The 19,411-nt window shown below is 41.0% G+C and overlaps 1 protein-coding gene across 1 annotated transcript; it reads left to right on the forward strand.

Moving 5' to 3' along the window:
* Positions 1-851: 851 nt before the first annotated feature.
* Positions 852-14,750, forward strand: lrfn1 (leucine rich repeat and fibronectin type III domain containing 1). The gene is made up of 2 exons (XM_036536732.1): positions 852-2,229; positions 13,710-14,750. The coding sequence occupies exons 1-2, from the start codon at positions 857-859 to the stop codon at positions 14,623-14,625; spliced, it is 2,289 nt and encodes a 762-aa protein (XP_036392625.1). The 5' UTR covers positions 852-856; the 3' UTR covers positions 14,626-14,750.
* The last annotated feature ends 4,661 nt before the right edge of the window (positions 14,751-19,411 follow it).

Below are 19,411 nucleotides of genomic sequence, written 5' to 3' on the forward strand. Positions count from 1 at the left end.
GGGAGAGAACATTGATGTTCCTTATTTTATTAATTAATCTCCTGGCCACAGAATTGTTCCCTTTTGCACTTTATCATTTATTTCTTCTTAATCTGATTTAAACCAAAAAGAGGTAGCAAGATATTTCATAACATAAACAGATGGCAGGTGTTTCACCACAAATCTTTATATTTGTTGTTGCCATGGATTTATGAATGCAGTCCTGCTATTCAAATTTTAATTGCTTGTTGCTAAATTTGTATCTTATTTGCACCATGTTTGTGTTGCCATTTTGTTCTTTGCAACATGTCTCCTTGCTGTGTCCCCCCCCCCTCCCCATCCCCCCAAACAAACACACGCAAAGGCTGCGATACCTGCTAATAAATAATCATAATCATTCAAACTAGGGCATTTTTTTTCTTCTGTGCATGCTTTCCTCCATCGCTCTGCTATTAACGAAAGCATACATTTGTGCGAAACGAAATGGTTCTGCATCACCCCTCTTAATAAGCAGTTCTGGAAACACAGAAAATTGGCCATGACAACTGAGGGTTCTTTGATTCATTTAATTAATGAGGACCTGAAATAAATTTCAAAGCTGATTCTGTAATGAATTCTATTTTAGGCTTTTGTTTCTTTAAACATAATTGGCATTAGTGCATGGCGTGTTCATTCCCCTGCTTTCAGTGCTGCTAAAGCACATTACAGGGTCTACAAACCTGAGAACCATAGTCCTCCTAAAATATCTTCCCTGTCATGCCTTTTGGATAGGGTATCACAAGTGCCAGCTTATATTTTTATGGAAATGTTCTTTGCTTATGAATGCTCTTCTTTTCTCTCTGACTTCCTGTGTTCAGGAAAGGTGAGCTGATATACCATGGAGCGGCTGGTCTTGTGTGTGTTGGTGTTCGGAGTGCTGGTGAAGGGACACAACTGCCCAGGCCGCTGCATCTGCCAGAATATCTCCCCCACCCTGACCCTCCTCTGTGCCAAAACGGGGCTCCTTTTCGTACCGCCCACCATTGACCGCAAAACCGTGGAGCTGCGGCTGACGGACAACTTCATCACCATCATACGGAGGAAGGACTTCTTTAACATGACCAGCCTGGTCCACCTCACCCTGTCCCGCAACACCATCAGCCAGATCACTCCCCATGCCTTCCTGGGCCTCCGCTCCCTGCGTGCCTTGCACATGGACGGAAACCGCCTGAGCACCATCAAGAGCGACCACTTCAAAGGACTGATCAACCTCCGCCACCTCATTCTGGGCAACAACCAAATCCACCACGTGGCCCCGAGCTCCTTCGACGAGTTTGTGGCCACCATCGAGGACCTGGACCTCTCCTACAACAACCTCCGGACCCTCCCGTGGGAGGCCATCGCCCGGATGACCAACATCAACACCCTCACCCTGGACCACAACCTCATCGACCACATTGAGGCCGGCACCTTCACCCTCCTTACCAAGCTGGTGCGCCTGGACATGACCTCCAACCGGCTCCAGAAGCTGCCCCCGGACAGCCTGTTCCAGCACGCACAGGTGCTATCAGACGCGAAGGGCTCCAACCCGTCCTCGCTGGCGGTGAGCTTCGGGGGGAACCCGCTGCACTGCAACTGCGAGCTGCTCTGGCTCCGCCGGCTCACCAGGGAGGACGACCTGGAGACGTGCGCTTCGCCGGAGCACCTCATGGACAAGTACTTCTGGTCCATCCAGGAGGAGGAGTTCATCTGTGAGCCCCCGCTGATCACTAAGCACCACGCCACCAAGCCCTATGTGATGGAAGGCCAGGGGGTGACGCTGAAGTGCAAGGCCATGGGCGACCCTGACCCCGCCATCCACTGGCGCTTCCCCGATGGCAAGCTGGTGCACAATAGCTCGCGGACCGTCCTGTACGACAACGGGACCCTGGATATCCTCATCACCATGCTCAAGGACAGCGGGGCGTTCAACTGCGTGGCGTCCAACGCCGCCGGTATCGCCACCGCTGCCGTGGAGGTCAACATGATCCCGCTGCCCCTCTTTGTCAACAACACGGGCCATATAAAGGAGGCCGACCCTGGCTCATCGGATATTACCACCTCCTCCAAGTCCGGGAGCAATGACACCAAGAACCAGGACAAGAGGGTGGTGGCGGCCGAGCTGACCTCCTCTTCGGCGGTGATCCGGTGGCCGTCTGAGCGCCACATCCCGGGCATCCGCATGTACCAGATTCAGTACAATAGCACCTCTGACGACACGCTGGTGTACAGGTGAGTTCTGGGATCTGAGGTGGTGTCATTTTTTTGCTAATGTTTAATTCCACAAATTATACATTTCTGTGGTTTTCTTTTAGGGTCGGGTTCATATTCACAGTCACATTAGAACCTAACCCTTACTACAGCCACATTTTCCTTCCCACAGCTCACTCACTGACATATTCAGACCAGGGATGAGGTGTCAGATGTGGTTATGTGACCCTTTGGCAAGATCTATCATTCTGGTTCAAGCCATATCAATATTAACCTGTGTTTCAGTTGTTAAATATTTTTCTGCAACTCCTTGATTCACAATTGATTTCTCCCTGCTAACAGTCACAGTTCACAGGGAGAATTACAACTAAACTCAATATGCATTGCAGCAGTGCAGCAGATGAACAGCAAATGAATCCTTGCCTTGCATCATTACAAAAAGATAAAAACTTATGTTTCCATAAGTAAAGCGGACTGAGATAAATTGCTTTACAATGGTGATGTAAAAAAGCAATGGAATGCAATCGTGCATAAAAATTCACTTAGAACAACAGCCAAGGTAATCAAGACAGGTTAACAGGATAGTCACTGCAGCCCATAAAACAATGTGCTCTAATGCCCTGCGGGCAGAAGGCCCAGATAGAGCATAGTAATGGACTGCAATATCTGGATATGCTGCAATGTCTTATTCATAAATGTATACACCAAAACCATATTTACATTACAGATTGATTCAGCAAAACTATTTCATGTTCCCATCCTATCGTCTACAATGCTATCTTGCATGTCATTTCATGTATTGTTAAACATACTGTATTATTCATGTAATGGACCACTTGAATGGCTGCTTAGATGTTCCTAACTCAAATTAGAAAGAGCAAGTAGAGCACACAGATGAGTGTTCATTGAAAAATAAAATAATGAAACATGGCAGAAAATCAGCCTCAAAGATAGATAGCAACACCACCTGAGAAGGCCCACCACTAATGTTTAGTAATAATCCCCATTTTTTTTTTTCAACCAAAAAGCAAAAATCCTCATTTTAACAAAACAATTCTTCAGAGGGGAAATTTAAAGTAGGCAATGCCCATGTCAAGATGCCCATGTCACGTTGATAGTCTTCATTCATTTGTTTCGTCATTCAAATTAAACCATTCAGTTGCAAACGGCCATACAAATCTGATGTTCTCTATTCTTTTCGATACAGTTCTGCATATGAGACAGTGAATGATTTCGAGGCACCCATCTCTAGTTTAGCCAGGAGTGTCAGTCACGGAACTGAAAGAATCAAAATAACCCAATGAAGTGTATATGAGAAATTTGTTAGGGCTTGGCTGGGGCTCTCTGCCAGGAAGCTCTGGCTCCCTACCTATAAAGAAGGAAGAATGACCTGGAAGAAGAGATAAGTCAAGAGAATTGGCCTATTATTTGCAAAAACCTCCATCAATGTCCATATAACTCCACACATAAACTGTTACGGCTTAAGGTACTCCATAGAGTATATTACATGGCTTTGAGATGACATAAAATGCATAGTGAACCATCATTTATAAGTTGGAGATTTAAAAGACAAAAATTAAGCCTCTGTCATGAGCTGCAGACCTGCACAGTGCTGACATCCAGTTGGGAAAATGACATTTTCATCGCAGAGCAGAATGAAAAAGGTCTCTTTTTCTATTCTCAACATATAAAATAGAAATCAATGAATGTCTTGTGGCATTTACATTTTACATTTACATTATTTGCTTAGGATATGCTCTTATCCGGAGTGACTTATTTTACATATCATCCATTTATGCTGTTGAATATTTACTGAAGCAATTCAGGTCAGGTTCCTTGTTCAAGGATACTATAGCAGTGCCTCGTCTCTCACTTGAAACTGTACCCTGAAACTGTATCCTTTAGGGTTACAAGCCCTGATCCTTACCACTATGTCTTGCTGTCCCCACAGCTTACATTGTGTAGCAATGGTGATGTGAGGTAGAGTTTCAGGTGTAACTAACAGTTATGCTTCTCTCAACATGTTTGCATTATCTTTGTTAACTCCCAAACCTAGGTTTACTTCTTGCCTCCAAGCAATGCCAGTAATTCCACTACATGTGACAGAGGGCATTTAAATATGGAAATGTCACATCTGTTATTCAACCAATCACATTGCCACTTTACCTCAAACACAAACAATAACATGCTTAGTAACAAATATTCCAAAATGTATTGGGGCAATTGCTCTGTCAGCTAGTTTAGCTGCGCTTTAGAACTGTACTACTTAAACCGGATGTATCAGAAGATTAACGTGCAGCTGTGTGTTAAGCTAAATGTAATTGCTGTGTAACAACATGTACAGGTTCAGCTGATTCACAGTTAAACTGTCTGGAAACTGAAAGTTGGAGGTTTACCCAGAACCAGAGCCCATCTATACAGATATTCCCTGCCAGGGGTTAACAAGAATGCCACTTAACGACATAATTTAGGATTCATTGGGAGTTGGATCCTTGATGTAATATAAATATTATAGGCTATTGTAATTGTTATTGGGCTCATATATTTCTTATACAATTGACTTCACATCCGCCAAAAAAAGTTTATTTCCTTTCAATAAATAAATAATAAGACGCTTCCTGGATCCTGTCGTCACTGAAGTGTCTGAAAGGAAACTAAAGTTACGACTTCATTGTAACCCTCGATTTATAAGCATTTTGGTCTGGATCGTGTTTGAATTATTATCATTACTCAAGGACATGCTTAGACATTTGTTTTGGATAAGAGTAGCTGTGAAATAAATAAATGTTTGATCACTAAATTGTTTGTTATATATATAATAATTTATGCTTTTTGTTGAAAATTGACAGTGCCAAATGGTGCAGAAATCCAGGTGATGAATAAAGAGCACACTATTTAGATTAAGCGTTTTTTGTCTCTCTTTGTGATTAGAAAAAACAGCCAACAATTTTTCGAAGAAGATGAAGAGTTATCTCCGCAAACCTTAATACTAGGACTATATAAAGAGATATGCCTATATAGTTTTTATTTCACACAAAGTAAGTGACAAAGAAATAAACAAAATATTACTACAGTTTGTGTGTAGGATGTGATGTAGGTCTCATTTTGCAAATGAGATGGTTTAGTCTCTCCTTAAACCACCTCAGTGTCAGGTTTAAGCAAAGATGCACAAAAAGTGACCTCTAGTGGCTGATATGAAATTTCTTGAAGACACAGCAACTGAGATCAAGCTAAACCTCAGCAGTAGGTTAAACCACAGGTACCGATGACACAGCAATGGGGCTTAAGAAGCCACGTGACTTCTTCTGCAACATGCGCATTTAAAACTTAAAATCTAAACTGCAGCTAAGCTAACGACAGAGCAATTGCCCCATTATTACTTACTGAATATTGTAATAACAAGCATTGATACCTTCTTCGTTGGAAACATGATGTTGATAACCTTTGTGTTTTTGATACAAAGGGTAACATTTGTGTTTGAAATCTCCTAGTTGGAATTAATTTGAATACCACCGATAGTCCTGTTTCCACAGTAATGTCGCATAGATAGTGACATGATAATTCACGTCACAAACAGAAATGTTGCCATAGATGTAGCAGATCCCCCTATCACTGCATTCCTATTAACAATCTATTATATTCACATATATGCAAACTATATGTATATCATAAAAATAAACATACACTGTAATTACTGCTATTATAGCATAATTATAATGTCATACATCTCCATTGTACTGTATCTATAATTGTCTCAAATGCACCTCACCTTGAGCACTGAATTCATAAATAGACAATTGGCATTCAGTCAACACCAGTTACTTACAGTAAATCCAGTTAACCAGCCAGTCAGCCAACATTTTAAGGTGTTCAATGAACAATTTGTTTTGGCCATTGCTCTGCTGTATATGAGTTTCAATGTGCTTTAGTCTGCAAGAAAAGGGTAATATGTGATTACTATACAATTTGCAGATGAATGGGAGCAACCACTGCTTTAAACTGTGTGGTTAAACATGTGAAGTGGTGATCAAGTGGTGAATAACGTTGTTATTGATTTGATTACATTTACTTTGCCTTATGTTTCCTTCTAAAACAGATTTGAATATGATATTTTTCAACTCACTTTTGGAAGGCAGCCATGTAAAATAAAGACTGTGATTTATGTAATATTATTCCTACAGCATACTTTTATAATATATGTATGTTTGCCTTGTTTAAGAAATATTGTGTTAATATTTTAAGAAGTAAATGTTTTGTGTGTTATTTTCAAGCAGGGCATCATGAGTGGCAATCATAAACAATGCTTTCCTTTCTGCATTCGAAAGTCTTATGAGGGAAAAAGCATTTGTAAGAGAGCATATGCCCATGTCAGAGAAGCTTATGTGATTCTAAAAAAATGGTGGTTTAACATTGTTCTCACAACAATTAGTCTTATGCCCTGAATGTTTTGTCTGTGACCGCACCCTGTCGTGATCCGTTAACATCTCAGACAGGGCAAACAAGAGGAGCATCAAGCACTCTGAAATTGCATCTTTAGGCAGTAGTGTCATATTGTTATTTAAGCAATCTGACATTTCATTGGAGGGGGGAGGGGGGGGGGGGGGGCATGATGAATGTGCTGTGTAAAGCCTGTCAGCTCCAATGTTCCTATGCTAAAGCAGCTTTGCTCATCATCTGAATTTGCATTTTTCCCAGATTGACAGCTGCATCTTTTGCTTATGGGCTTGTTTTTAAACATTGAACTGTCACCTGTCACTTTGCACCATGGCCCTTACAAGGTGCACATTGCACTGCTGTTTGATCGTTTAATATTTTTGTAAGTGTTGTAAGATCGCCTCCTTTGTTTAAAGAAAAGGCAGAAAAGGCATACATCAGTTAAATACAGAAATCAAAAGTGTGTGTTAAGGTTCTGTTCTGTTGTGCAAGCCATTTAAGAAGTTAAAAACCAAAAATGCTCAAAATCAAATAGCCTAAGAAAAATTGCCTATTCGCCAGTGGCATTAAACAAGGTTTTAAAAGCTGTATGTTTTTGAGTGAACGATCTCAAAGCAAGATCATGAAATAAGGTGCCTAAATAAATTGAAACAAATGTACTTTCAGGGCAATGAGTCCTGATAAACTAGTCATAGGTAAATCGAGACGCAGATATGTGTTTTACAAAGAATTAGGATGTTGTACATATTATCTGGAGTAGTTAGAACAATGGACACCCTGTGGTTCAGTTGCTAATGTCAATCGAGGTAACTAACAGAATGACATAATGGCTTCACAGAATTGTCCTCAGATGCGCACGATAACTCTGTGCTTTTAAAATATAACTGCTTTCAAACAGTATTCCACATCGAATGGGGAGGGGACCTTCCATTTGGAGATTCTGAAACCTTTTCAAAAACGACAAGCCAGGTAAAGTTGCTAGGCAACATAGATATCCAACAACTGGATTCCTGCTGGAAAGCAGTATATGAAAGAACTAACCAAGAAAAAAGGGTGTATATATCAATGCCAATTCCTGTACATACACCTTACTTTTTTCCCCTTTGTGATTAAATGCTGTAAAAATACATCTCTAAAAATATTTTAAAGCGATGAAGTTCAAATGCAGATGTTCAGCAATATCCAATTGATTTGTAACTGGGCATGCAGTCTTGTTTAGAGTCATGGTGAAATTGGCTTATTTTGTCTCTTTTAGAGCATTTCATTAAATCTCTTTAAGTGCGCAGACACCATTCGACACTATGCACCGTGTGATCCTGTTTTGAATGCCTCCTGTTTTGTTGTTTTAAAGCAAGCTGCTGACAAAATGGAAGTCTGAGAAGTGTCTCTAGGTTTGTGCATCACTGTGTACAGGGAAATTTAGATTTTACTGTAACTATACCACTTTGCCCACTTGAAAGACATCTGGTGGCTGTTAGAATGCTTCAAGGTTATGCTTCATCCTGATTACATTTTGTTTTTTCCTGTTACACACTGTCATACCAAACTGAGAACCCGCTGCAGACTGGTCTCGGGCTGTGTTTGCATGACCGATTCTTGAGGTCTAGAGAATTTAAGGATGAGATCCACAAAAAATGAGCCTACAACTCTAGGACACATCCCTTTCTTGAGTTATGCTCATAATGCTAACTGGTCACATTCTATAACCAAAAAAAATATATAATACTTTGTCTTGGTCTTCGTTTCAGGGTGAAGACATTTAGTACTGAGAGTAAATATTAGCAGTGGGATTAAAAGTAGAAATACTTCTTTAACAGAGAAATAACCATCATGTGAAATAAATTTAAATAACCAAGGACAGGATATAACGTAGGTAAACACACACAGACATGCAGCCTCCTTAAAAGTCTGTAATGCTCTGCAGTCAGGAAATAACCACACAGACGGAGATGCATAATCATTACAGTCCAACATTTTTTGACCTGAGACTCTTGGCCCCGCGTTTTGCAGTGCCACATCCCCGTGTTGACCTCCTTCTGTGAGGCCTCTCTCACACTTGCACGATTCCCTTCATCCAACATCTGGAACCCCGTTGGCGCACCAACGGTAACATTGCTGCTGCGCTCTTGAACTGAGGTTTGGTCCATCTGCCTGCCGCAAATCCAAAGTCTCGGTTAATTAGCCAATGCAGACGAGCAGCCTTCTGCCCAGACCTGTAAACAGGCTTGAGGAGAAAAAAAAGCGATAGAGCCTGGCAGATCTAGCCTCACACCTGCACAAGAACACATGTAAATGCATTCTCACGTAAAAGATACTCCTCAATAGTTATCAGCTCTGTTTCTTTTATATTATACAGCCTGTGTTTTTTTTTTTTTTTTTTTCTTGCTCTAATCATGTGTTGTCAAGGCAGGAAAAAGACAGTGTGTGAAAGCTGGGATGCTGAAACACTTGTTCCTGTCTGCAAAATGCATATCAGAAAAGCAGTAGAATTCAAAGCTGTCTTTGCAGTATACATCAGGGGTATGTTGCAGAACTTCACTTTGCCTTCCCGTTAGAAAAACTGCATGAAACTATTCAAAAAGTTCAATATTTAAAATATTGTGGAAAAGCACCAAAAACAATCAGATGCAGATAAGTTGGAATGCAGGTTCCACAGCCATCGCAAGTGTGATTTGACAAGCATGCAGGTCTTTGCGCAGACAGATTTTTTTCCTCATATTGAAATGACACACCCGAGGTTATTTGATTTCACATTGAAGGCAGGCTCATCAAACCCATCATGGCACCTCCTGAACGAAACGTGCAACAGTTATGTTAAATCACGGAAACCCAGGATGTGATTTAAATAATGACGGTTAACATGGCTCGAAGTAACACGCTTCACGGTTCCCTAGATGGATGCCAGGAGGAGATGAGGCAAAAATAAGCAATTTGCTTACACCTTGCAGTTTTTTTTACTCTGATCATTCGGGACTGGAAATCATGCCAAGCCCTCCTACTAATATGTACAGTATGGAGAGAATATATAGAGCAGCACCCCACGCTTCCTGCACTCAAATGAAGGATTCGTTGGCAGAGTGAAAGACACTGAGATAATGCTCGCTCACAGCCCTGCGTTCATCCAGACAGGGAGATTTAATGTAGTCACGCAAATTGGGAGCTGAAAACATTAAAACCTTGCCATTACACAACGTCGTGCTGAAATTGTACCAGAATACCCGCTGCGCCCACTCAAAGGAAATTACCAAGCGCAGGCTGGAAAAGAGGAAAATGAAGCTCCAATAACATGACTGAGGTTATGATGTTAAAATTGTAGGCATGGAGGTGCTTGCAAACTGTGAGCAACATTCAATAAATTGACAGAACAGTGACCTGTGCTGTTAATGTAGCGCATGGAATAGGACTCCTACAGTTACCCAAAGCATCTTGTTTTTTCAAGCTTCATTGGTTCAGTCTTTTTGCAAATATTAACATTTCTTCAAGAATACTTCTTTTCACCCGAGTAGCTATGTTGCAAGACTCAGTGTCACACTTTGTCCTGCTTCTTTATGGCATCTGGCTCTTAGCTTGGGTAGAGAGAGCATGTGCGCTGTATTATAGGAACAAGGCACATTTACTAGACACAGGAGTTTGCAGCGCCACTTACTTGCAATTCTACTTTATCAGGATTGGTTATGAATCAGATGCTAATGAGTTGGGTTAATCAGTTAAATTTGGTCTGTGCCTTGTTTCCTCGCAAGCCAAATTAATTGCACATCCACCTGTCAGAGAAGTTGTACTAGCCCTTTATTTGCCACATGGTGCTTGCAAATAAGTAGGGATTTTTTTTTTTTTTGAATCGGGAATAACCATTCCTGGATTGGCTGTTTTGAAATAATAAGTGGAGATTTCATGCTTGGTATGTGCAACAAATTTAGCAATGTTTTTGTTGGTGTCAAATATGCTCATGTATTGTGCAAGTTCATCTGAAGCAGCTGTTGAGGGCACATGATCATCTATGTTAACGCTTCCAGTGTACGCATATTATTCACATTGACACTTACCTTTAAAACTGTACCAGCAAGCTGTGTGATTCACAAGGAAAGGAAATATGCTGTCCATATTGTGCTTGTGTGTGTGTATGTGTGTGTGCATACATATTCATATACACACAGACTGCGTTTGTATGTGTATGTAAATGTTTGTGTGTGTGTGTAATACATATTCAAGAAATATCTTGTTTTCAAACTATCCACAGGCTTTAATGTCCAAACTGAACCTCATTCAAAGAGGATGACTGGCCTGAACCCGACCTGTTCAAGCTAAAATGCCAGTATTGACTGGGGCTACTGGCAATAATGAAATAAAGTCAAAATCACGTTCAGAAGCTCACATATATCCAGATTATCTTACCAAATCTTCTCCTCTTCAGTTAAACATAGTGCATGATGGTATGTACAAAAAATAAAACTAATCCCACATTATGTAACACATGTACACAACGCAGTCTGTTTTTGGGGAAACGGTGCACCATACAATGAATATAGCATATGTACAAGTAAACAGATCCAAACTGGAAAATTCAGCTCGAGTTTATCAATAAGAAGTGTGTTTTGAGAAAATGGAGGGCATTGGGCAAATATAATTTCTGCCTGTCTAAGTAAAGAACTAAATCCCCCATTCAAGCTTCATATGTCTGGTAGCCTTGAAAATGTTAATTCCCTTTGTGTATATTTAATTCATTCGAAGTGAGATTTTAGACCAGATTCCAGACAGCAGTGCATTCTAAATCTGACATCCAGAAACACTGACCTCAACGTGACCCAAACCCGAGCGCTATAATGCAGTCATAGGCCCAAGTCAGCCTGAACCCAACATGTTTTGTTGGATCTCGTGAGGTTTGGGTCAGGCTGCAAGATCATTGGTTACTCCATAAAATGATCTGCTGATTTCCCCAGTTGGTTGGTTGCAGTAGTTATTGCGTTTCATGTAAGTGGTGTGGCTTCAGCACCACTCAGCACAACAAGATGCAGTTAGCTCAGTGTGCAAAAGACCTGGGTCCTCCACACAGGGAGCCAGTCGAACTCTTATCATGACTCCTGGGACAAACAGACTCACAAGCACACTGAGCTGTGCTATATATAGTACACAACCCTGTTAAAAGTACAAGTATAGCACTGGTGAACTGGTGAAGATAATTCAGAGCCTCCAGTATCAATTCAGGGATTGAACAAACAGCAGTTACTGATATAGAATGCTGTGATGTGGACACAGGTGAAATGTCCTGTGATGACTTCCTTATTATTACAACTATGACTTATGCACACTTCATTATTACTTATTACATTAGATTTTATTTACATTTGCACTTTTTCAGAATACTACTATTACTATTACAACTACTACTACTACTACTAATAATAATAATATCACTTAAATTTAAAATGTCTTACTAAGTTGAAATATAAAATATTTGATGTACCTATATGCCCTCTTGAAATAGTCTTTCTTCTTTCCCAGTGCACAATAAACATGAGGTCATTGCAATTTTCACCAGCAATCTTTAATTCTCTGATTACATCACAGTGCATGTCATAAAATAAGATACATCTTTGGCGTTGGTTTTTAGGTCAGTCTGCTGATCTACGATGGCAGTTCGCAGTTCATTTTCACAAATGTTGTCTACGTTGTTGGTATTAAGTGCTATGGTGACATTATGTGGAGCTGGGGTAGTACATCCGGTGTGCGTACTCCTTTAGGTAAGACTCAACCTGTCTCCACGAAGCTGGCGACTGGCAAACTCCAGAGAACGTCAGAAGTCAATTGCTTACTCTTCTGTCCTGAGGAGCTCACAGCCTTGCATATATATTTTCTTGGCTATAGTTCTTGTATAGCTCTCACCAGCTCCATCCCACTATTTTTATTCTCTGTTTCTCTCTCATGTCTCTTTCTCTCATTGACCTGACACAATAAATTGCCAAAGCTTAAGCTATAACACATACAGTAAATATAAGCTATGAAATTTCTGAATAGCATATAAAGCAAATGATTATTATATACAGGTATTAAAACAAATGTATGCAGACAGCCAGTTCACAGGTCTGATTGTGATGGGGCACACATCTGTGTCTAAGGATTGCAATGATCATATTCCTTGAAAGATGGCTTCGACAATCAAAACCTATTTCCAATGAGAAGGGAGGAGAATACCAGTTCAAAGCTCATAAAGGAATTTTCCACTGGGCTGCTTCTCTCCCCCACTGACTGGTTGGGGGTGCGTTCCACATCATCTCACAGACGTGGCATTTATTTCCATTCCCTTTACCGTGTTTATCTTTTTTCTTTTTTTGGTCTTCTTTTTATCGTCCCACATTAGGCCATAGGCTTCTTTTATCACTCCCTGCAGATGTTGGGTCTGCATTTGCTGGCGCCCCTCCCTTCTGCATCACCTCGCAGTTTAGCGTTTGCCCTGACAATATTCAGATGCTGAGAGTGCCATTTCTTACTGTGTCAACCCCTGACACTTCCTCTGAACCCTCTTGCATCAACTGCTTTTGACAGCAAAGCGCATATCCCCATACCCACAAATCAGCATTTTTTTTTTCCTGCTCTCGGCTAGAATTCAGTCAATAGCTGTACTGCCTGTCTCGCTTCAATTAAATCTAGGTCTCTGCCCTTACTTCAACAATCACCTTCATATCAAGTGCCATTTTCCTATTGCCATTAACTTCATGAGTGGAAGATGCACTTAGAGCGCTTTACTTTCTACGTGGGTCTCAGGTACATGGTTGGAGCTTGTTTTTATTCCAGCTAATTCCTGGGTGGCTTAATTAGTGTGATGATTGAAGTTGCTGAATGTGGTACTGTGTAGCAGTGCAGACTACAAAATAGTTTGAGGGCAGTATATTTCTTCTGTGTACAGCACATCAGAGATGTCCAGTTGTTACATCCTAAGTATTACTAATGTGAAAATTAATTGATTTTCCTTTTTTTTTCCTTTCTGAGCAGGAGTTTGTCTAAAACCTTTTTTGTACACAGTATGCATCGATGACCTAAATTTGGTGTCATGCTCTCATTTCTCTCTCCAGAATGATTCCCTCCACCAGCAAGACCTTCCTGGTGAATGACCTGGCGGCCGGCCGGGAGTACGACCTGTGCGTTCTGGCGGTGTACGATGACGGGATCACCTCCTTGACCGCCACCCGGGTGGTGGGCTGCGTCCAGTTCAACACGGCCAGCGAGTCCAGCCAGTGCCGCTTCATCCACAGCCAGTTCCTGGGCGGCACCATGATCATCATCATCGGGGGCATCATCGTGGCCTCCGTGCTGGTCTTCATCATCATCCTCATGATCCGCTACAAGGCGTACAGCACGCCCGATGATGGGGGCAAGGCCAAGGTGAGCAACATGCACTCGCAGACTAATGGGAGCCAGGCGGCCCTGCGTCGTTCCGCCTCCAAGCAGCCGGCCGAGGACGGCCACTGCGAGGGCTCGTCCGCCAAGGAGGCCAAGCAGTGCAAGGCGCTGGTGCTGAAGGTGGACTGCGAGGCCCGGGAGGGCCCGCCGCCCACCACCGCCATCCTGGAGGTGGAGCTGCCGCCGCTGCCGCCCCCCGCAGCCGACAAGGCTGCGCGACGGGCCAGCCTGGACGCCTCGCGCTCCTGCCCCCTGTCCGAGGACACGCAGACGGACAGCAGCCTCACGGGCTCCACCATGTCGCTGTGCCTCATCGGGCCCAACGCGGGCACCAAGGAGGCCCCTCGGCTAAAGGACAAAAAAGGCGCGCTGGCAAACATCGGGCTCCTGCCCAACGAGCTGGCAAGAACTAGGCACCGTTTCTCCTTCGACGGGGACTACTCCCTGTTTCAGAGTCACAGCTACCCCCGCCGGGCGCGGACAAGGAGACACAAGTCCTCCAACCAGCTCAACGTGGACTCCTCGCCTCTGGCCAACCGCAGGGTGACTTTTAGCAGCACAGAGTGGATGCTGGAGAGCACGGTTTGAGGGCCGTGCCGGGCTTCACCACTCCTCTTTTTGGGTACATGGGGAGAGTCGCCGGCCACGCCAGTTCTGTACGCAGCCGTGCCTTATTCAAAAAGATGTACCAATAGAGGATGCTGCTAAGTTTGGTCACGTTATGTCCCTTTTGACACATTTTTTTCCCCTATTTTTTTGGGGGGGTGCTTTTAGTTTCCCTTTTGTATGTGATGCTATAAACTTTGTGGCCAACGGAGATGACTGTTTTTCCTTTTTACATGAAAAAAAAGGCAAGAACAAAAAAAAAAAAATAAATAAATAAAAACAGCAAAACTCACCATAAAAGAACAACCGTGTGAGGATATTCTAAACGCTGACACTTTCCCCTTTGGTTGTTTAAAGACTTTTTGCACAGAAGACACGAGATACAAAGGACAAGTATCACACCAGTCTATACAATGGATAAAAATACAAATACATCTATACACATGCTGGTTTCATATATTAGCATAGAGAGGATGGACTACATGAATCTGTGAACTCTGCATTGCTGATGTGGCTGTATGATATTGATAGGTATTGTTCCTAATGTGGCTGTATGATATTAATAGATATTGTATCTGGCTGGTCTAGATAAAACACAACAACAATAACAACAACAACAACAACCAGGATAACAACAATGACAACAAAAAATATATATAAATATATTAAAAAGATATCTGTGTATGTGTACTAAATATATAAGGAAGTCATATGTTACATGACTTTTTCAAAGCATTTGAGTGTTGACCACAAGTTTTTACATTAAAAACCTGTGCCATCACATTTCCCCCCTTATTTAGTATATCAGGTTTGGACCACCTTTCCCTTGGCAAAAGGGTATTAAAACATTTTGTGTGGGTTAAATGTTCCATGCGTTCTTCTCTCTCTTTTTTCTAGTGTTTTGATGCAGCTGATCAAAGCCAATTACAGAGACAAAACATATGTGGCCCATGTACTCATGGGTGTTTTTACATGAACAATGATCAAATAATTAAGGCATATGATTGGATAATCTGATTCTGCCATTTGAACAATTGGGGAAAAAAATATATAAACTTGATGTGGTAGAGGACCAACTACTGTTACAATGTCCTGCTCAAAGCAACACAGCCAATAGATTCCACTACTTTTTGGTTTCATTTTGAAAGCAGAATCTTTTGTCTGTTGTCTTACATAACATTAGGCCCTATGGCAATGGTTTGGTTGAATAATATCCGAATATCAAATTGTGCCTGCATTTTAAAGTGAAATTTGGTCACACCAATACAGAGCTGTTACAGGTCTGTATTTTAAATACCAGTATGAAGGTTCAAGACAGACTGGAAGGTAATTGCATTGATGAGAGAGTTCAGATATTGTTGCAGCCTACAACTGTTTTTAAAGCTATGTTGTAATATCACCTTTGAATATGTCAAACTTGCAATGAAGAATGAGCATATCTCACAAAGTCAACAGTAAAATATGAACAATCTGGTAATTGGGAAATACATCACAAGACAGCACAAATCGTTCATGTTTAAAAATGTATGAATAAAGACAATAATGACATTTGTGAAATGCGTTTGGGTATCCATTTCAAGCTTAATGCATTTGTACATTTACCACTTCTAAACTGCAGTTCTGTTTTGAGCTGGGTAAGGTATGGCACACATCCTAGCAGCTCATACCCTTGCAGGGCCAATATATGTACATTAAATACACTGACATCATCTTAGTGCTTTGTGTTTTTTGCACCATGTTATCACATCCTTCTTCCTTTAGATCGAAAAAAAAAAAAAAAAAAACATACTTCTTTTTGACTATCTCAGCTGTGTTCCCATGAAAATAAAGCGTCTCTGAAGCAACCACACAGAATGAAAGCACAGTGGAGAAAATGGGGGAAATAACAGTAGAGGAAAAGGAGAGGATTGAAAAGCACATGATAAATAGCATCCAAACATGTTAAATCTCTTTGTTGGAGCTCTTCATTTTGGAAGGTTAAGCAACATCATTCCTGTCTTTGATCCACGCTAGTTGGGACCGTGAACTTTTAACCGAGTGGATAGGATGACAAACCAGCAGTGATGAAAAACTTGATCAGGTGGTCGCGGTAACCATGCGATCTTGAAAGGGTGGTATGACCATTTAACTTGTGACAGAAAGCAGATAATGTCTCCAAGGCGGTGCTCCAAAACACAACATAGAACATGACAAAATGTATGGCGAGTGTAAAACTCATAGGTCTTGGTGTTTTTAATACCTTGTTTGCCTGCCACTAGCATGCTAATTATCTGTTATCTGATAACTCTCTCCGTAAACATCGTGAAAAAGGCCATAATTCCATGACAAAAGAGGTGAGGTAATGGCTCCTTGTAATATCTGTTATGATGTCAGGCCAAAACAACTTGGACCGTGCTCTGTTCTAGTGGAATATTGACATAACAGACAATCTTGAAAAGACAGGGACAAGGAAAATGAAAGAGTATGGAAATATAATGAGCACCTTTCTGTGGAACTAGATACATGTTACATGTTATTACATATCCTAGTCACTAGGGGCAGGATGGTATTCAACTCAGTTATTGCTTGTGTTATTTTAAACCAAACCTTTCCGTAAGTAGACATGTAATAGAAGCCTGGATTTAATTTGCAGGTTCAGCAGTACAAGATGGGGTATGTGCTAGATGTATACATTTCACATACTACCACCCAAAGCTCCAGTATAAAAAAAGACACCTTTGGACTCTTTGAGGGTCCCTACACATAGTCTAAGTAGTGTTCTGTTGAGGGGTTTTTGGTGTATGGTTGGATGGTTGTCTATGAATTATAGGTCCCTAACTCAAGAGCAACTCTGCACACATTTTTCTCACCACTGCTTAGCCATTGAAATACATTGTGCATAATATGTGCACTCTGAGTTTTTTTTTTTCAAAGCTCCTCTCAACTCTTCATGTCTACACATTTGCACACTGCAGTGTGAGACAGTTTCCACAGAAGTTTCTACAGCAGAGTGTCCACCCCTGCCCCTGTAGCTGTTTGGGAATTTGGGAAGCCATTTGGCCTTCTTTATGTCCCTGTCTTAGGTTTTGTTTGACACGTTCTGCCAACCTAGAATGGAAGTGTCATGGGATGGGTATACACACTTCCTGCAGTGATAAAGGCTTTTGTTGTAATCAGCCATGCCCAGGTGTTTCAGAAGATTAGGAGTTTATGTGCGAGGTGCCAATGAGTAAGCATTTGTTTTTGGACAGCCTGTGATGAGAGCTACAGAATGTGCACAAGCTGCAGATACAACAAATGAACAAATGGCTTCTTGATCAAATGAATATATATATATATATATATATATATATATATATATATATATATATATATATATATATATATATATATATATATATATGTATATATATATATACACACACAATAAAATAAATATATATGAACCCAGAATAGACTTTTTTTTAGTTCCAAAAAGTCAAACATGCACCATGGTAGTCTCAAAAAATATTATTCAGTTTTGTGAAAGCTGGAATGAATTCAAGAGGGACAATATGACATTAAAGTATATTTTCCTCCCTGCTTGAAAGCAGCCATGTTTGAATTTCCTTTACATATTAATGTCAAATCTCCATTTAATCGGTTGTTTTGACCTGCTCTGGTTTACTCATGTGGGAAAAATCACATCATCCCCATTTTAACTCAATCTGTGAATAATTTGAGCTGAAATATTATGCACATATATCAAGTATGATCAAATGGAAAAATAGCAATGTTGTTAATCTTTTCAGCATTTTGGTGCTTTAAGTGTTATATGGGTAGAAGTGGGCTCAGTCCAACACTGTTCTATATGATTCAAGTGTTAGAGCTGGCAATTAACTATGACGTTTGGTATGCTGCAGAGCGTGGATAAGATCCATACATTTTTCAAAAATTTTGATACTTTCATAACTTCAATATTCAATATAGTTATAATAGCTATATTGCCTCCTTATCTTCCATTATGATTCCGGCTGACTACTGTGCCTTGATAAAGGCTGTAATGGCATTGTCACAGCTGGGAATTAATGATTCTGATCAAAACCATAGCTTTTTAACCCTTTGCAACTTTGTGTCATTTATAATAGCATTTACAATCCTTCCAGTCATGCCTGGGGAATACTCACTTATGAGAAGGTCTGTCTTTTCTTATCTTAGAGTGAGTGAGTGAGTGAGTGAGTGAGTGGCATTTCTGCTGTTTTCTTGCCTCAGTATCAAAGCCTTAAAAGTCAGAAGATGCTAGGGTAATCACATTCACTGTGGTATCACTGTGGTAAGTATCACTTATTCATTTGCATTACCGTAGGACTGCTGGAAAACAATTGATTTTCTCATCTTATATAAAGCATGCATATCTGAGTGAAAAAAAAAAAAAACACATCTACGAGACAATAGGCGAACGGCATAAGGCCTGGTGCACACTAGCGGATTTTCAAATCTTAACCGATTTTAAAAATGTGGGAGACCACAGACATAACGACAGATTTGACCAATTTTAAATATTTTAATCGTAAGAACGCACACACGAGACGATTCAGTCAAGACGCATGACCACACACTAATGATTTCAGTGGCAATTCCAGGGACTTGGGATCTCACAGAAAGTAACGTGATCAAACGTGACGTCACAGCAAAACAAACATGGAGGCGGACCGTTGACTTCAGCTTGTTGCACTTGTGTGTGCTATGTTTTACAAAAAAAAACTGTGGATGAAGTCATGGCTGAGAAGATGAAATCAGCATGGCTGGT

Source organism: Megalops cyprinoides, chromosome 9 (assembly GCF_013368585.1).
Source record: "Megalops cyprinoides isolate fMegCyp1 chromosome 9, fMegCyp1.pri, whole genome shotgun sequence".
Taxonomy (NCBI): domain Eukaryota; kingdom Metazoa; phylum Chordata; class Actinopteri; order Elopiformes; family Megalopidae; genus Megalops; species Megalops cyprinoides.